This window comes from Taeniopygia guttata, chromosome 23, assembly GCF_048771995.1.
Source record: "Taeniopygia guttata chromosome 23, bTaeGut7.mat, whole genome shotgun sequence".
In the NCBI taxonomy this organism is placed as follows: domain Eukaryota; kingdom Metazoa; phylum Chordata; class Aves; order Passeriformes; family Estrildidae; genus Taeniopygia; species Taeniopygia guttata.
Window position 1 is genome coordinate 3,028,162 of NC_133048.1, and position 18,584 is coordinate 3,046,745.

Here is an 18,584-nt window from a genome sequence, read left to right on the forward strand (position 1 = left end):
TTCCAAAGAGTGGACTTTGATGGGTAGAAATCCATGATGCCAGGATTACAGATTGGGAGCCAAAATTTTGATCAAGATTCAAGTTTGATTATAAATACTCCAACGGAGTCCATCACAGAAAAATGCACTTGTTTTTGTGGAATAGTGAATCCAGAGCTACCATCCCAGCCTGTTATGCCATCTAGGAATGCTAATTCCTTTGGGCCATAGGATACAGATCTCAGCCTGATCAAAATCCTTCGGGATTTGTCTGTTTCACATAAGGACCTGCACTGAATATTACATCCAAATCTGGGGTGCCCTGTGGCAGAAGGACATTGCCAGAAGGATGGGAAAGATTGGCACCGTTGCTGGAAAAATGAAATCATTGCAATTGTGAAGAAAACCAGGTGAAGTGTTCTTTTAATTTTTAGAATTTTAGCCATTAGGATGACTTAGCATGAATTTAAGTTCTAAATAAGGTTAGTGTGCTTTTAGTGTGTAGCATCTACAACAGTCATTTTATAACGGGTTTGAAATGGGTATTGAAGCATCTCTGCCTTGGTTTACAAATAAACCTGAAGTGTCTTGCGCGTTCCATCCTCCAGTTTGCAGGTACAGCCTTTGCTCCTTGCAGACCTGCAGCAATTCTGTGAATTTCCTGCTGGAAAACCACAGCATGTGTTTGGTTTCAGGGTGTGTTCGCAGCAGTTACCCAGCAACTCCCACAGAGAAGGGTGCTGAGTTCTTGGGTGGCTTTTTGCAGCACCAGTGCCTTGAAGCAACCTCTTCTTCCTCCTCCTCCTCCTCCCTGAGTTTTACCAGTCCTGATTTCTGTGCTGTTGATCTTATTTCTGTGTAACTCACATGGAATTTAATTCTGGCTGCAGGAGTGTGCTTGGCATTGGAGCTGCCTGGGAAGCAAAAAGAGCACAATGATCCTTTATGCCAGTGAAACTCCCCCTGAGAACAGCCTTATCCCAGAATACGAATACACTTCCCAAATTGCTTGTGTCACATTGTGTTATTAACTAAAACACAACCTCTCCCCTCACAAACTGCTCTTCTAGCATGGGGAGATGGAAACTCAGCACTCTTCACTGGGGTAAAACCTCCCCATGAGGATTTGAAATGGCATTATTAGCCCAGCAACTTTGTTCATGGAGGTCCTGCTCCTAAAACCAATTCTAACAAATCTGCAGTGAGTTAAATTATGAAATGGGGCTGCTGATACAATAATAGGATCTAATCAGCACAGAAATGTTTCTAGGCACAGCTGCTGTGTGTTTTGGATTTAATAGAGACACAGGGTCTGAACAAAGTCTGGTTTCCTTGAGCTTCACATACTGGGGCCATGACAAGATACTGGGAGTTCATTGCAACTTGGAAGAATGTTTAATTCTCTTTGCTCTTGTGGTGCCTCTTAATTGTACTTTTGTGTAATTCAGTTTAAGAACAGCCATCCCTATTGTTAATGACTGGTGGGTGCTTCACAGCTTTTAAAACATTGCTGTTTCTATTCCTGGGCCATGTGGTACAGATCAGCTCAACAAATGCCTGATTGTTCTCTGTTGGCCAGGTCATAGAAACGGGGTTTGCTTAAAGACTAACCTTCAGCAGAAGGAACTAAAGCTGAGCGTGTTCAGTCTGTGTGTAAGAAATCAAGGAGCATTTCTGTAGCTTTTGACTGCTCCCCAGGATTATTGTGGTGAACTGCAACAGTGTGATTTATGTCCAGGTTGGGTTGTGTGGGAGGCAAATTTCTCTGAGGACAGAGGGGAAATCACAGTCCTGTAACAAGGAGAAGTGCTGTGTGAAAGGAGAGCAGAAATCATGACTTCTTGTACTGTTTGTCCAGATAAAACAAAGATCACACCTTGTGGAAAGTGCACTTTATTTCAGGTATGTAAAGGTGTCCAGAGGAGGGGATCTGTCTTTAGACTTTCTTGCCTTTTCTGACAAGCGTTACTCCACCATACGTTATAGTCTGTGGGAGACAAATACACATTTGAACTTTAGGAAATGTATTTATAGCTAAGTGGCAGAAGCATCTGAAATTCATGAATAAATCCATCCTAGTCCACAAGAAAATACAATCACAGTACCTGCATGTACAACACCTGCACAAAGGAAAGATTGGAGTTGGTTGTGCTCCTTGGAGCAGCCTTTATCCACAGGGACACTTAGTGCACACTATAGTTAATCAACATATTTTCCTTCAGCATTTTTCTGCAAGTGCCCTTATTTTCTAGCACTTACCTCCACCATTTCATTTCCTTTAACTTCCTGCTCGTGAGAGAATTTATCTGATTTGCACACCAGCTTCCCGTTTACCAAGTTTACAGTGCACTGTTGGAACATTTAAAAAATATTTTTAAAAAATTAGATTTTGGAATTCAATTCGAGTAAGTAGAGGACTAATAAATAGGAAAGAAATCACACTGATGTTTCTGATGATGACAGTTGTTAACTTAAACTAGAGAGCACAGCATTTGAATAGGAGTTTTAGGAACATTTCTTTTTGTTAAGGTGATAGAAATATTTGCAAATGGAAATGGTACAAACAAATTCCACTCACACACAAACTGAGGTTTAAGGATAAATAAAAAATTGTCCTATTCTTGGAATGCTTTACCTTTAGCTTTCTGCCATCCATGGTGGTGATGTCAGCCTCTTTGCCAAGTGTAAATGAGTTGGTTACAGATTTGTTGGGTGTTTTGGATGTCACAACAAAGTCATTGCCTTTTTGTTGTATTTCAACAACAGGCTTAATATCTTTGGCCATTTTGATGGTGTCATCTGGCAACCCTGTAAAAATAGGCAAAACAGGACTTTTTGTTATGGAAATAGCAAAATAGCAAATTGTGCCTTCCAAGAAAGGCACAGAAGATCCAAACCAGTACTGGCAGGTGATGTCCAAGTTAAAAGAAAATCCTGTTTTGGATTCCTCTCTTCTCAATGGGCTTTTTGCTCCATTCCTTCCAGTCTGGTTAGGTTTTGGTATTATATTTGGTGATGTGTCAGATTATGCACAGTTTCTTTTCCTAAGGGCTGGCCATGGGGTGATGATGCTCCATGAAAAGAACCATGTGTACATGACTTTGTTTTCCCAGGGAGATGGGAGTTGGGGGAGTCCCATCAAACTCCCTTTTTGGGGTGTCCCTGGTATGATTTGAAGGTGTCATTGTCACCAGGAGAGGGATTGGTTCTGTCACACTGTCAGACCAGGCTTTTCAACTGAAACTGGATCTTACTCTCCTGAATATCTCGTATTTACTCTTAAAAACCGCAAGGGGCATGCTTTGTTGGCAAAGGGAAGTGCATATTTATTGGTGTAGCACCTCCTAATCCTCACAGATTAGATTTGATAATTACTCAGAGATTACTGACATTTATCACATCTGAAAATCACTGACAGGTTACTGACCACTTTTCATACGTGTTAATTATTCACAGATTACTGACAGCATTTGTGCTGCAGAAAGGGCTTCTGTACCAGTAATTGGGAAGCTGAATAAGTCATTGATGGCTTGTTTCTAGCTATATGTGTTTATAAACAGCACAACATATATGTGTTTATAAGCAACACAACGACTCTTCTTTCTTTAGGAGTTCATCTAACATTAAAACGGGTTTGGGGCTTTTCTGTAACCTTTCTCCATCAATTTATACAACTTTCACCTTCTTTTCACATCTGAATTAGATCAAACAGATTTAACCAAGCAGGGCAGTTTGTCAGGGAAAGAAAAGGACAAAATCCATGGAAATGCAGCAGTAAGAGCTGTGGTGCTGATGATTTGAGGAGGGAGCAGGCACTTACCCAGGGCCTTGAGGAAGGGCTCGAGGTTCTCCTGAGTGTGGATCTGCCAGGTGCCAGTGAACGCCATGGTGGGACACAGCGAGGGCTCCCCCTGCTCTCGTGGTGCTATTTATGGAAACAGAGAGGCCAGCCCAGAATTGTCAGAGGGCTAATTATTAACTGGGAAACGGCAATCATTAATCAATTATTTGTTCTTAATGATCATAACCTCTCGTTCATGCTGCTCTTACCTTGAGGGCTGGGATGTTGTGTTTGTTGTGGGTTACTGACCTCGGGTGATTGCCCATCCTTGTTGGAAAGTGTTGCAGTGCAGCTTCATTTGTTTGCATTTTGTTCACAACTTCTGTGTTTAACACATTCTCTGTGTCTTGAGTAGAATTCTTCAGATAAAGTTATAGTAGATCAAGGTAATTGATATTGTACAGCAGGAACTTCCTAATTATAACAATGTTCTCTGCTGTGGGCACTTGAACCTTAAATGGTGGATAAAGAATGAATAAACCCATTCTATTTCTTTCAAAATTGTAGGCCTCCCATTGCTTGAGGACAGGCAAAATCATGTTGGAGTGGGACACGTGTGATTATTTTATCCAGCAGATGTCAGTGATGTGCACCTAACTGAATTGAATTAAATTCAGTTTCTTTTCACTTTTTACTTTAAGAGGAGATAAAAGATAAAACATGGAACACTGATTGGAGAGTGAATGGAGGAAGCAAATAGGATGAGTTATTTTTATTTCTCACCAACTGCACAAGGAATTCTTCACTCACACCAGCCCTTGAGTGATGTTCCTTGCTGTCTGTGCAAGCCTGACTGTTGATTTTGGAAGACTTTCATTAGATGTGTCTTGCAATTTCATTGCTTAATTCAAACAGAGCCTGTACCCAGGGGTGGGTGACCTTTCCAAGTTAACTTTTCATTCTATTTAAATAGAAACCCAATGCTCAGATTTTTCTTACAAATTCACCACCCTTTTTTTAGTAGGTAATTTTTAAGAAGATTCACACAGAAATAGCCAGATTTGTAATTACATTTACCTATGAGAATTCCTGATTTGCAGGGTCATTTTTATGTGTGGAGTGTGTGCTGACTTCCCACACACCCACAGGTGGAGTGATTTCATCATGGATATACTCAAAGCAGTGCTGAGATGTCACCAAGGGTTTGAGTTTAATGACACACACACACAGGCTGCAAGAAAATCTGTTACATGTAGTGATTTAATACAAAAACCCTCCACTGAAAGCCTCATGTGTGGATCCTCTGGTATTTCCCACACGGATTTACCAGGGCAGGGTCTCTCTGGTATGTGAACATGCAGTGAACACACGTGTGAGCGCACACACACACACACACGAGAATTGTTCTCTAACAACTGCCAAAATACTGAAATATTGCTAAAATAAACACAGAGACGCAAGTCTGAATTTTAGGGCAGAGACTCTGAAAGGCATCTGAAGGAGTTAAATTCCTTTCAAATTCAAGGAGACAATTAATTCATTTAGGCTTTTTTGTGGTAATCCTAGCTGGGACTTCCTGCTCTGTTCCTATTGGGATCTCCCCGTGTTTATAGACACTGATAGTGACCTGCCCTATTTCAGACCCATATTTATTCTTGACATAGATGCTGTATTTTCCTGTGTCTTCATTGCAGACTCTCTCTATGGTGATTGTGACCATTGAGCCCTTCACATCCATCTTGTATCTGTCCTTAAACTCGATGACCTTCTCGTTTTTGAACCAGGTGATCTCTGGGTAGGGGTCTCCAGACACACAACAAGTTAAGCACAGGGTCTGTTGTGAAGCAGAGAACAGAAATGGATTATGGAGCTGTAAATGTGCAGGGAAATTCAGTTCATAGAATCACAGCATCATTTAGGTTGGAAAAAACCTTTAAAATTGAGCTCTTAACCCAGCCCTGCCAAGGCCACCACTGAACCCTGTGCCCAAGTGCCACATCCACACATCTTTTAAATTAAGAACAATAAAATCAGTTCTCACGTTTTCCTTAGGTGATATTCCAACACTGATATCTAATATTCCTTTTCCTGATAGCCTCCAGTACAATCAGGATTAACCTGCCTGAATTCGATGGGCCTGACTCATATTTGTCTTACTGTCTTTTTATAGCTTCCTGTGCTGTAAAGTGGCACTTAAACAGGCACGTGGTGAGTTTGCAGTTACTTTGCAGGGGTTTTGTGCTGCCTGAGTAAAGAGGAATGTGACTCAAGAAATGGAAGCAGGGAGTTGGGCTGATGGGAGAATCAGGCCCAGCGCCTAAAGGCCTTCAAAGTCCAACCCTGTGAAATGGGAGGACAACAGAAATGGTCTGGCTGTGGAAGTGACCCAGGAGGGCACCACTTCCCACCTCTGGCAATGCAGCAACTCAGAAAAGCTGCTGGCAGTGCACAGGAGGGTAACACAAGGATCTTTCCTCCCCATCAGTAATCCTTCTGTGTCTGTGCAAGGACAAATTAATGGAGTTACTCAATATCACCTTGTCCTCCATGATGGTGGCAACATCTGGCAGACCTTGAACGACTTTGGCACGACCTGGGAATGAACAAATAGAACCTTTTAGTTTTTCTTATCAGCAAACTTGCCTTTGTTTCACTGAAGGGAAGAGATTCGTTTACTTACGCTTCTCTGCTATTGCTGCTTCCCTGAAAGGGAGAGAAAATTATTGTGGTTTGATTTATTAGCTATTATATTAACAATTTATATCGTCAAATCAAAATAGATTTAGCTGTGAAAGTATTTAGGCAGGAACTTACTTTAGCCTCTTGTGCTCAGCCAGGGCATCTTCAAAAACTGCAAGAATGAAAGGTTTTAGGGAAAGTTGCCTTTTGTTTTGTTTGACTCAGTAGATTTAGCATTATGTTGTTGTTATCAGTGCTGGGATTACATGGATAAACGTAATTATCTTCTAGATAGTATTTGCCCCTGCCTTAAGGAAACAGCTCTTGTTTGTGTACTGCTGAAATACGTGGGACTGAGTTTTCTCTTTCCAAAGAGAAGTTCAGAGGAGGAAAAAAAACTCCAACAGATTGGAAAAGCCTTTGTAAACCTGGAAGTTCTCTTTTCCAAGATGCCACCTGTGAGCTCTGTTGTCCAGTGGAGGAATTGGACACATCCCAGGAGCAGCTGCCCCCTTTGCATCTTTTTCCCAGCAGTGCCAAGGCTCCCTAAAGGCTTCAATCCTTTCTCCTGCCCACTTCGCCTCTCCTCGTGCTTCTGTGGGCTCTCCACTGCCCTCTTCACCCCAATTGCACATGGAAATCAGCTCCAGTAAGGGGGAGAGGAATCCCTGCCCAGGGTTTGAAGGGCTCCTGGAAAGCAGCTCAGGTGTGACTCAGCTCACCTTGCCCAGACAGGTCTGTTGACAGTTTGTGGGAGCTGTTCCCATCAAATAACTCCAGGGTGTATTTGCCCTTGTCATCCTCCCTGGGCTCCAGGATGTGCAGCCAGATCTGATTCATGGTGCTCCCAGCTCTCATCCTGTCACGGCTTCCCAGTTGTTTCTCCCTGAATAAGCAAGTGATGTCATTTCAGTCATATTTAGCAGAGCTGGAGAAATCACTTTTTTCTAGACCTGTAGTGGTTGGAAGTGTGGGAGTCAGGATTCATTTCACGGAGAGAGGAAATCCCATGGGGCTGTACTTTGAGGCAGTTTGCCAAAACCTCACAAACTTTACAAAATACCTCTTAGTTATTATTTAAGGGATTAAATCCCATTTAGATGTTGAATATTTATAAGTATTTAGCCCTTGAATGTTATTAAAAATTCACCTCCTTATCTACATGTGTAGGTGGTATCTAATAAAACACAGTCTCTCTATTTAGGAAGACATTATGAGGCTAAATTAGTCAGTGTTTAGGAAGAATTTTGTAATTTTGGGAATATTTTTTATTCAGAGTTGGGGGAGAGAGTGGTTTAGGAAAACATGAAGTGGTAAAAATAAAGTGTTTGAAAAAATTCTGTCTGTAACCAAGGAGGCTGTAACTGAGCAGTATCATAAGTGCAGCATCATTATTATTCTAGGAAAGATGATCCCTTATAAATATTTCTGCAGTGCTGCAATAAAAATAACATGACTTTTCATTCTGGAATTCCCAGACACGTTCCAGGATGGGAGTGAATTGTGGATTTCAGCCCTTACTCAGACAAATCCACAGTTGCCTGAAAAATGTATGGGCTCAGGCCCAAATGTTTAATTTTGGATAGTTACAAGGAACAGTGCTCCAGAAGCTTTGCAAGTATTTTTTGGGGACTTACTTGTGGTACCAGTTGGTTTTCATGTAGTCTGTGTAGTACTTGACATCTGTGTAGATTTTGATGCCTTCCTCAGTGGGCTGGATCTTCAGAGGTGTGGCAGAAAGAGCTGGTGGTACAACAGAAAGACTGAAATGGAGGAGGGATGCCCAGATTTACCTGTTCCGTATCAAAATCCAGCCAAAGGAGCAGCGAGGTGGGGCTGTGCTGGTTCCACAGCCAGGGCCAGCTGTGCCACCCCACCTTTCCCCTCTGCTGTAATGCTGAGAGCTGACATACCACTGATCCTGCACAGCTCCTTCAGAAGCTCCTCAAAGGCTGAAAGACAAAGATTTACGTGTCTGTAAATACAAATCATAGCAAAGCACATTCAGTCTGCCAATTAATTTCACTGTGGTTAGGATGTTTTATATCCAGGGGTTATTTGCTGTCTTTTTCTGTGGCAAAGCTCCCTGGGAATGGAGTTTTTGCCTCTGATTCATTTGTTTGCAGATGCTGGGCATTTCTTACTAAATTTAGCTGCTCCTATCTTCCTTCACACTCACCATGTGCCTCCCAGACAGGAGATTAATGCACCAGGTTTAAATGATGGATCCCAGATGTCGGGGCAGCATTTAATCTTGGGCAGCAGAACCTTCTGATTGATTCTGGGTTGAAGTGACTGAAATATCCCTGAGCTTTTATCTCTGGGGCTTGGCAGAATTTATAATGCAGTCCTGGCTTGAGAAATGACTGCAGGTGAAAATGACATCAGCATGTAGAGCAGGAAACTCTTTAAATTAACCAGTAACTTTTTAATGCGGGTTTTATCTCCTATAAAAGGACGTAGGACATGTAGGTTTCATAGAAAGTGAGGATATTTGATTTTAAATGCAAAATTAACTCAGGGCAGGGGTGTGAATGTATCTTACTGCGTGATCCAAGGTTCTCTTACCTCCTTTTGTGAGGTCGAGCTGGGTGGAGTCCTCTCCTCGGTTATCTGAAACCACTGCTTTGTACAGGCCCTCATCTGCTTTGGTTACCTACCACATACATATGTGCATGTGTAATGTTGATTAAAATAACCCAAACAAGCCCCAAAACAAACAACACCCCTCCCAGAGAAATTTCCCATATCTGAAACAGGGCAGGATGTGGAAAAGAAGAAAAAGCTGAGATTTTCTTCTTCCTTCCCTATGAATTTGGTTGAACTGAGCAGAAATGAGGGGGGAAAAAGGTCAGTTTGCCCCAAAACCTCCTGTGAAACGATAGGGAGGGTCTGGTTCAGAAACTCTTGGTTTTGGGGGGTCAGTAACTCAGCTTTTGCCTCAGTCCCTGTGTGAAACTGGCTCTTTTCAGCCTCTCGGGATGTGTTGATCTTTGACTGTTAAAAACATCTTATTTCTAATTAGGGTCTTAGAATCACAGCCTGGTTTGGGTTGAAAGGGACCTTAAAGATTGTTTAGTTGCAACCCCCTGCCATGAGTTCCACTAGAACTCAGATTCAGAACCATTAGAAGTTTCTTCTCTTTTGCTTTTCTCAGTGTTTGTTTCAGTCAGTGGGCACTACCCAAAACCCATGTGGAATATGAGTAAGAGCAGCCCATTTTTTTTGCCGTTTTCCTGTGAACCTCTGAAGTGTTTGATGTTTCACCTTTGGGATCTGCAGCGTTCCCATCCCAGTCTGTGGCTCAAACACTCCACCAGCTCGTGCCTTGTGATTGAAGAACCACTGGAAGTTGGTGTCCTTCCTCAGGTTTGTTGCCTGTTTGCAGTCAACATTTAGAAGTCAAAATCATTTGATTTCTTAATTCTTGGATGTCTTAATATGAATCATCGCTTACATTACTACAGAATCGGAGAATTTGCCTTCTTTGTTAAAATTTCTGCCCAAAAGAAACCATCTCCTTATTGTCACTGCAGCAAAGCATTTACACAAGCTCTGCTCATATCCTCTGAAAATTACACCTAAAATTGAATGCTGAAGGAATTCTGTTACCTTGCAGGTGAGGAGCACTTCACAGCTCTCCAAAACTTTCCATGTCAGGTTCTCTATGAAGTGTGGACCTGGAAAAGAAATTAAATCTCTCTCGTGGTGCTTTTGCCGTGTTCCCTGCGGGAATGCTTCCATCTAGTGCTGGATTCCCGCAGTGCACAAGTGAATATTTTTATCCTCACTAGCAGGGAATCACCTTTCCAGTTGTATTATTTTTCCAATGAACTTGTTTTAGAAACTTATTTATTCATCAACATAAAGTGGGAGGTGAAAGTGGAATGCATTGATCTTTAAAAATTTAGGTAGAAATCCTGTTTTTTACAACTGGATCTTAATTACAGAATGTATATTAGGGTTGGACAATTTTCAGAGTTTGAAAGTGTTCAGTGCCACAGCACTGATGCAGAAGATCTCCATTGATAAATCTGCCTAGCTTGGCTAAAACTAGTTCATTATTTTCATTTTTAAGGGCAAGGCAAAAGCAGCTGAAAATAAGGAGTCTTATCCCAGTGTATTAATCAGCTTGAATAAAGTGTTTAAAGAGATGATGAAGTGAAATAAATTTGCTTGGGTTTTGCCATCCTGGCCTCCTTCTGACAAGTCCTTAACCTTTGGCTGATCTTACCCTGCTTTTTCTTCCATTGTCTCCGTTTTGCTTCAGCTTCTTCTGCCACTTTAGCAAAAGCTATGGAACAGCAAAGGACTAAGTCAACAACCCCCCATTATTGGATATTTCCTGTACAAAAGGTGTTATCATTAGAGCTGTGCTGTTTGTTTATGCTTACCCTAACATTTATTTTCATTAAAACAACAGAGCCACTGAAGACCTGGCCATTGAGCATTTAGCAAATTAAATACAGGATTTCACCATATAAAAAGGTAGGCTAGAAAATCTGAAATTAGAATATTTAAAAAGTAAGAAACACTGAAGAAGGCAGAGAGAACAACCCCATCTAACTTTAGTACCTGCCTTTACATTGTCAGTAAAGACAATGGACACTTCTAGAGCATAGATCATCAAATGAATTTTCTGTCCTGAAGGCAGCAAGTGCTGAATCTCTCTGGGAACGGCTTGTGTCTCTCCAGGGAGTCAGGGAGATCTGACATTTTATAGACATTTTCCATTCAGAAACTAAGGAAACTTTAGAAAATTGCTTGAAAGCAAAATGCAGAGAGCTGAAACCAGGGATAGGCACTCGATGGGGAAGGATTTGAATGAGAATCTTGTTCCTATTTTTAATTAATTTTAGGAGGCTCTCTGTACTGCATGTCCAGGGAGCTGTGTGTTCTATGTTGAGGTTTTGTGCCTTGTCCTGGAGTGCAGCTGATGCTTTCTTTATTACCTTTAGTGCAGAGAACCAGCTGCTAAATACACTGAATTTCCATCCTGTTCCTGCTCTGAGATAAATGACTGCACACACTTCACTCTGCTGCCAAGGCTCAGTTCACCAGTGCAAGCTAATATGTAAAACATTTGGAAGGAAGAACTAAGCATTCCACTTCAGCAGACTGCTTTTATCTTCAAGCACCTATTTATAAGACCAAAAGCTTTAATTTATGGTAAAGAGAGATTCAGATCATTTCTTAAATGATTCCTGGATTTTAAATCTGGACTAAAATTTGCACTCCCCATTCCCAGTGTGCCATTAGAACTGTTGGAAATACTTTGGTGCCTTAAGTGCCTCACAAAGTTTCCACTGAGCATGACAGTCTATATTTGATCCTGAATTTCACTTACATTCATCCATGAGAACAAGGGTGAATTGATTTTTGGCTTTCCCATCTTTGAGCTGGGCTGTGTATATCCCTTTGTCATCAGCACAGAAATCCTGGATTATCAGTTCCACGAGGCCTTTCTCTTTGACAAAGTTGATTTTGTGTGTCTGTGTAAAACAAAGGAAATAGGATAAACTGAAGAGATTTCCACCGTAGAACTGCTCCTGGCACAGCATCTTCTAAAGCAGATATTGCAGTTATTTTGTACCTGTATCCTTATAAACTCCCCTCATTTTACAGGATGAGGAAGGCAGAGCACTGTGCTGTGCCAGGCTGTGGGATTCATCTGTTATTTATGTGTGCAGGAGTGGTAGAATTGCTTCTAGCAGAGAGAAAGTTTTGTAAAACCACCTAACCCAAAACATCCTTTCTTCATGGGTATTACAGAGCTGAAACTAGAATACCTGTGATTTTCAGTGGCATGGAAGTGTTGCACCTGGTTATAATCTGTGATGTGTAGTTCCATATTTGGCCAGGATGAGGAATATTTCCCCCTCTTGCTGAGGTGCAGGTACCACTGAGCTCCTGCACCCAAAAATGCCAGGAGCCTAAACACAAATATCATCATTCTGCCTCCCTGCCCCATTTGCTCTGAGCAAATATTGTCCTTCCAACGAGCCTGATAAATTGTGCAGATCCCTGTCAGTTCTCCAGTAAAGAAGAGACAGATTTTAGAAGAGATAAAGCCTTGGATAAACTTGTTACATGTTGATTTAACCCCCCCAACAGGGCACTGACAGCTCTGAACTGCTCTGGCCTGAATCTGTCCTTTGTTCTGGGGGTCTTGGCTGTTATCTGGGCATTGCAGCTCTGCACTGAGCTGACAGACCATGATTTATATTTGTGCTTCATTCTCAACTGTTCTCCCCTTTGGTTCTCTCATTCCAAGTATTTTTTAAATGTTCTAATATTAATTTGATATGGGAGGACAAGGAGGTGGCCTGAACATTTTTGTGGATGTTTGAGGAGGTTGGAGGGTGCTGTAACACACGGGGTTATTTCCAGTGCTTTGGACTGAGAAATACATCACTTCCATCTGCTCTTAGAATTCATGAGATTTGCCTGTATTCAGTTCAAAATCCCCATCAAAATATCTGATGGGAATTCAGAAAACTGGGAATGTGCCATGTTCAGCAGTGTGAAAGTAAGTCAAGATGAAATGCAGAATAAAACCTACTGGGGTACTGGTGAGCTCCTTGTCATTGAAGATCAGGTGCAGCTCAGCGTTTGGGGACAGCTTCTCCACCTCCAGCCACAGCCTCACTTCCCCTTTCTCCAGAACATCGATGTTCCAGCCAGATATCAGCTTGATCACTGGCAAGCAGAGAGAAGCCCCAGGGGAATCACAGGCACACCACAGGATTTGGACCAGCCAGGGCTCTGCTGGGTTCCCTTTCCCCAGGCTGGCCCCCTCCTTGTGGCTTTTTGCTGCTTCGACTTACGTGGGTTCCTGATTTCATGGCTGCGTTTCAGTAACTTGTCTAGATCTGAAATGCAGAGAAGAAAAAGTCAACACTAGGCCAAAACAAATTAATTGTATCAATTTAATTTACTTTGTTGATAAACTTTATTTATGTCAGAGAAGATAAAACATTCAATAATGGGGAGGACTAGAAAAGGTGGTGAAGGGAATTGTTGGTTATAGCTGAATAAAATGTTGGCTGGATCAATTCAGGGAGTGTGCCGCAGAAGTTGTAAATCACTGTGACAGGGCAGCCAAATGTGAAATCTGAACTGCAGTGGAAAAATTACTTTGCAGGAGCACGGAATCTTTCCTTAGGGGACTGTAAAAGAAACTGCCCTTGAGCCTTCAAGGAATGGGAAACATCTTTTTAGTGATACCATTAAGTGACATTGGTCACTCACTATTCTTCTGCAGGAAACTTTCCTCTAAACATCTAAGATTAGAAAATGAGGGCACATCAGATTTTTGTTGTTGGCAATTTTTACCTTCTTTTGTTAAGGTGCAGCTCGCAGAGATATCATCATCTACATCCGTGACTTCCACTGAATACACACCCAGGTCCTTTTCTGAGGGCTCTTTCAGTATCAGTTTTGATCTAGAAGTAAAAAGAATAATTGCAAAAATTATACTTTCCTCAGACATGATGTCTCCTGTAACAGAATTAGGTACACCTAGAACAGGAAATGTAGAACTCATTGGAATTTATAAATTACTCTGAGGAGCAAGGTAGAGATACTGGGAATAGGATGGCAGCTGCTCCCCAGATTGCACTGACCAGCCCATTTCATGGACTCCAGGGCTGGGAACCAGGGAAAGGAAGGGAAACATTTGGCTTCACGTTTTTCATGTTGTTTAATGCATTCTTTACTCACCAGTTCATTTTCTCAGTGTGCATTAGATACTCACCTATTGCCTTTCTCTTCAGTCTGGACTCGGTCAGGATCTGGAGGTCCCTCATAGTCCTTTGACCAGATAAATTCAGAGGAGTCATTCTTTTCAGGAGCTTCAAAGGCCATATAAATGAAACCCTCTTCATCCACCCCAAGTTCAATTTCATTTGTGCCTGGATGTGTGAAAAACCCACAAAATATTCCTTAGCAAAGCAGATCAGGGCTGAGCTTCTGCACATCTAACTCAAAAACAATCCCCTAAACCAAACCAAGCAGTGCACAGTTAGAGCTAATTAATTTGGGCAGCTTGATTTGTTCATCATTGTTTTACTGAGGGTGTTTCTTGCTGTGAAACAAGTAGCTGATGCATCACCAAGCAGATTTTCATCCAGATCATACATTTGTTTACTGACTGGCCCAGTCTCATGGCTTTTAGCTTCTTACCAGGTTTGGTTTTAGCCACCACAGGGTCTGAGGGTAGTGAAGGGGGTCCAACTCCAGCCTTGTTCAGTGCTCGTACTCGGAAAATGTAACACTTTCCTGTTTCCAGGTCTGAAACCTGCAGGAAACACAGCCAGGAATTAATTCAGACTAAGACAAACAGCAGTTTGGACACTAAGAGCAGGTACAGACCTTCATGTGGTTGGTGGCTGTAGGCTGCTTGTTTATTTGTTTCCACTCCTCTGAGCCTTCTTCACACAGGTCTATGAAATACCCTGTGACCGGCCCTGCCCCCAGGTACAGAGGAGCTTCCCAGTGCAGCTGCAGGGAGCAGTCCCTCACCTCAGTGCACCTGACGTCGTAGGGAGGGCCTGGCACAAAGGGAACAGGGGAAACTGCAGTTGGGTTGGGATCAGAGAGCATAGTGGGTCTGTAGGGGATGCTTTCTGTGGTAATTAGAATATGAAGTAGCATAACCAGCTGCTTTAATGGTATTTGCTGTGGTGTAAGGAAAAAGAGATTTAGAGTTTAGATCCTGATTCTTCATTCTCTGGAAACAATATAATTAAAAATACCTGGGTGCTCTATCTTTGTAATGCAGGAATAACACCCTGCATCAGAACACCCCTGGAAATGTTTTGTGCTTTTCTGTCCTGGGAGCAACCATTTCTGTGGTAGAAACCCCTTGGAAGAGTGAGGAGATAACAAATGCAGCTGGTGACATTTTCCTGGATGGTTTTACATGAGGGATACCTGGCTCTGGCATTGTCCATTCCTCACATCTGAACAAGTCGCTGGGCTCGGACACTTCCCCAACTCCAGCCCTGTTCATGGCACGGGCACGGAACTCATACAGGTGCCCCTCCTGCAGGCTGCTGACCTTGGGGTGCAGAAGGACACACGTGGTCAGTTCAGCAGGACACTGAAGAATTAGAAAAAGCCCAGCTCACCCTTGGTGCAGCTGTTCCCAGCTGTGCTCCAAATGGATACCGTGCAAACGCGCTGAGGAATCGGCCGAGTGTTGACTTCGTGCCAGTCTGGCTCAGAGTTGTCGTGCTGGTCCAGGAAATATCCCAGGATCTTTGTTCCTCCTTTGTGCTTTGGGGCTTTCCAGCCAATGGTCATCTCAGCCTTGCCACAGTGCAGCAGCACAAAGCCACGAGGGGCCGAGGGACAGGCTGGGCACAGAGGGACAGACAGAACAGCAGTGTCAACACAGTGGCCATGTTCTCATTTGGAAGTCACAGCAAAAGCCTTGGATGTGTGTCACGAGGTCCCTTTCCTGGTGCTTTATGGTCTGTGTGGCAGAAAAGATGGGAGCAATGATAAAATGGGGAACATGAGGGTTAGATCCTGGATTGTATGGTTGTAGGGTTTTCTAATTTCCCTGAGAAATCCCAACATTGATTTCAGACCTCACATAACTAAGTACTTAAAATGGTCACTTGTACCCGGAGCCAAATTAACACCACAAATGTAACACGCTGCTAGGTCAGAATGCTGATTAATTAACTCTGTCCATGATTGGCAAGTGTAATTGATGGCAGAAGCTGCAGGGTACAAGAAAATGAGTTCCCTTTGTTTCTTTTCTCAGACACTGTCACCACAGCAGAACAGTGGTGGCTGTGCCTGACAGATGGGGTTGGAGTGGTCTCATTTTGGTCACTACTCACCGATCGCCGGCCTGACAACAATGGGATCTGTTTCTGGTGAGCTCTCACTCAGTCCTGCATCACTGACAGATTTCACACAGAACACGTATTCTTTTCCAGGCTGCAGCCCAGGAACAGTAAATCTGGGAGAGCAAATTAATATGTTTGTGTTTGCCTGTGCACAGGTAAACAGTGCTGAAACAGACAGCAACACACTTTAATAAGGCTTAGTTCTTGGAAAATCATTATTTGTCATTACAAATTAATGTGTCACATGAAATGGCTCCAGACATCTCACAGTGGGTATAGATCAGATGGAGAGGAATCACCATTGGCAGGAAGATAAACAGGACTTTTTAATGGACTTTTTCTGCTTGACATGTGACCCCACAGCTGGAGAATTCTGCAAGTGATTGACAGCGACTTACTCTAGTGGAAAACAGGCAAACCCATGGAATGTGGTTCTGCTGGTGCCCCAGGCTCTGTGGGGCTGTACAGCCCAGCCTGTGGAGAGCACACAGCCTCGGCTGAGGCTTGGAGCTATCCCAAACCCTCCTAGAGGCCCTGGTGTTGGTGTGCCTGCCAGCCTGTGTGTGGGGACTGAAGGAAGTTCTTTTTTTATCTGAAACACGACTCCAGGCAGAAACAGAAGAATCCAGGTTGGGCCCCTGTGATCGCTCAGCGGAGCAGAGGAGCTGCACTCACTCGCTGCCTGTCACTGGCTTGTTATTGACTGTTTGCCATTCCTCCGTGCCCGTCTCCCGGCAGTAGATGTAATAGCCAAGGGGCTCCAGGCCATCCTTGGGCTTGTCCCACTGCACAACAACAGATGTCTTGGTGTCTCTGAATGCCAAAACCTGAGATGGTGGAGGCGGAGGAGCTAAAAAAGGGAAGAAACAAACAACACAGACAAAAGTAGTGAGGGTTAAAATCTATAGTTAAAAAAAGACAAAACTATTATAAATGTGTTGGGCTGCTTGATTTAGTCACCTTTTCCAGAGCACCATTTTCAAATTGTTGCCCCGGGAAGCTGTGGCTACGCATGCCTGGAAGTGCCCAAGGCCAGGTTGGATGGGGATGGAGCAGCCTGGGATAGTGGAAGGTCCCTGCCTATGGAAGAGCTTTGAGGTCCCTTCCAACCCAAACCATTCTGGGATTCTGTGAAATTAGAGCAAAATGCCATGGACAGGGGCCCACTCTACAGGATCTGGTTTTGTGCTTGGTTTTGCCAGATGTCTTCTTTCTCTCCCACTGATTTCTGCAGTTCCCCCACACAACCTCTTCTGAAGCAGAGGAGGAACAAAGCTCATCTGTTGATTGTCCTTGCTGCACCCTGAACTGGGACCTGCTTCCCTCTGCATTTCCATTTATGAATGAACACTGGAGCAGCAATACACAAATAAAGAGTCAGTGCTCATTCCTCTGAAGAAGAGAAACACCAACATGAGCCCGTGGTCCTATTACCATCAACTCAGTCCAGGGAGAAAACAGCCCAAAGCTGCCCTGCAGAGGCTGCTGTCCCAGCTGAGCCCCCCAGCCCAGGCTGCTGCAGCCTCCTGCCATTCCTTCCACACTGTCACCTCCCTCACACCATGCTGGAAGCATCCTTGGATTAAACACAGGCTTCAACTGTTCCTATTTTATTAAATGTAATTCCCCGCTCACTGCTTGCTCAGATTAACACTGCCCTGACCAACTGCAAACCAATTAAAGAAGGATTTAGGGCTTCAAGAGATTTCCTTATATCAAAGTACTGCTGTGTAACCGTAGAGCATGAAGTTTAGAGGGGGACGTGGGCAGGGGATGCCCCTCATTCCCTCCAGCCCATCCCCTCTGCACAGGGCTGGGCGGAGCAGTCCCGCAGGAATTACCGGGCGCTGCCCCGGCGGTGACGGGCGGGCTGGGCAGGGAGGGCTCGCTGACCCCGAACTTGTTCACGGATCGCACGCGGAACCGGAAGGATTTTCCCTTTGCCAGATCGAAGAGTGCAAATCTTGGGGAATTCGCTGGCGTCTCCAGGTTCACCATTTGCCAGGAGCTGCTGCCTACGAGTGACTGCAACAGAAAAGGTGATGATTTACAACTCCATATGTGAACACAAACCCCTCCTGACCTGGGCTTTGTAGGAAAGGAATTTTAAAAAGCTCTAAACAAAACACAAACCAAAGCTATAAATTACATATTTCTTGTTGATGTACCCACACTTTTCACCCTTGGCAGCAGAGGGCCCCTTTGCTACAGGAGGTGAGAAAGAAGAATGCATGAAAGGAGATTGGCAGAAGATAGTCATTAGCCAACAGAGTGATTGCTGG

General features: G+C 43.4%; 2 protein-coding genes across 2 annotated transcripts in view; both read right to left on the reverse strand.

Moving 5' to 3' along the window:
- Positions 1–1,856: 1,856 nt before the first annotated feature.
- LOC100226705 (fatty acid-binding protein, liver) lies at positions 1,857–3,909 on the reverse strand. Its single transcript, XM_002196411.7, has 4 exons — positions 3,800–3,909; positions 2,615–2,787; positions 2,239–2,328; positions 1,857–1,966 (listed from the first exon to the last, which is right to left on the reverse strand). The coding sequence occupies exons 1-4, from the start codon at positions 3,864–3,866 to the stop codon at positions 1,916–1,918; spliced, it is 381 nt and encodes a 126-aa protein (XP_002196447.1). The 5' UTR covers positions 3,867–3,909; the 3' UTR covers positions 1,857–1,915.
- Positions 3,910–5,142: 1,233 nt separating this feature from the next.
- MYOM3 (myomesin 3) overlaps positions 5,143–18,584 on the reverse strand; it is a 28,019-nt gene continuing 14,577 nt past the window's right edge. Inside the window, exons 15-37 of the mRNA XM_002193162.5 lie at positions 18,144–18,327; positions 16,978–17,152; positions 16,294–16,415; positions 15,611–15,798; positions 15,374–15,500; positions 14,813–14,991; positions 14,624–14,738; positions 14,196–14,352; positions 13,775–13,884; positions 13,267–13,311; positions 13,002–13,138; positions 11,787–11,931; positions 10,674–10,733; positions 10,052–10,119; positions 9,707–9,817; positions 9,008–9,095; positions 8,353–8,391; positions 8,077–8,182; positions 7,162–7,325; positions 6,575–6,611; positions 6,441–6,463; positions 6,298–6,353; positions 5,143–5,594 (exon numbers count right to left, since the gene is read on the reverse strand). Of these exons, the coding sequence (XP_002193198.5) occupies positions 5,298–5,594; positions 6,298–6,353; positions 6,441–6,463; positions 6,575–6,611; positions 7,162–7,325; positions 8,077–8,182; positions 8,353–8,391; positions 9,008–9,095; positions 9,707–9,817; positions 10,052–10,119; positions 10,674–10,733; positions 11,787–11,931; positions 13,002–13,138; positions 13,267–13,311; positions 13,775–13,884; positions 14,196–14,352; positions 14,624–14,738; positions 14,813–14,991; positions 15,374–15,500; positions 15,611–15,798; positions 16,294–16,415; positions 16,978–17,152; positions 18,144–18,327 (2,733 nt within the window). The 3' untranslated portion in view covers positions 5,143–5,297. The remainder of the gene's footprint in view (positions 5,595–6,297; positions 6,354–6,440; positions 6,464–6,574; positions 6,612–7,161; positions 7,326–8,076; positions 8,183–8,352; positions 8,392–9,007; positions 9,096–9,706; positions 9,818–10,051; positions 10,120–10,673; positions 10,734–11,786; positions 11,932–13,001; positions 13,139–13,266; positions 13,312–13,774; positions 13,885–14,195; positions 14,353–14,623; positions 14,739–14,812; positions 14,992–15,373; positions 15,501–15,610; positions 15,799–16,293; positions 16,416–16,977; positions 17,153–18,143; positions 18,328–18,584) is intronic.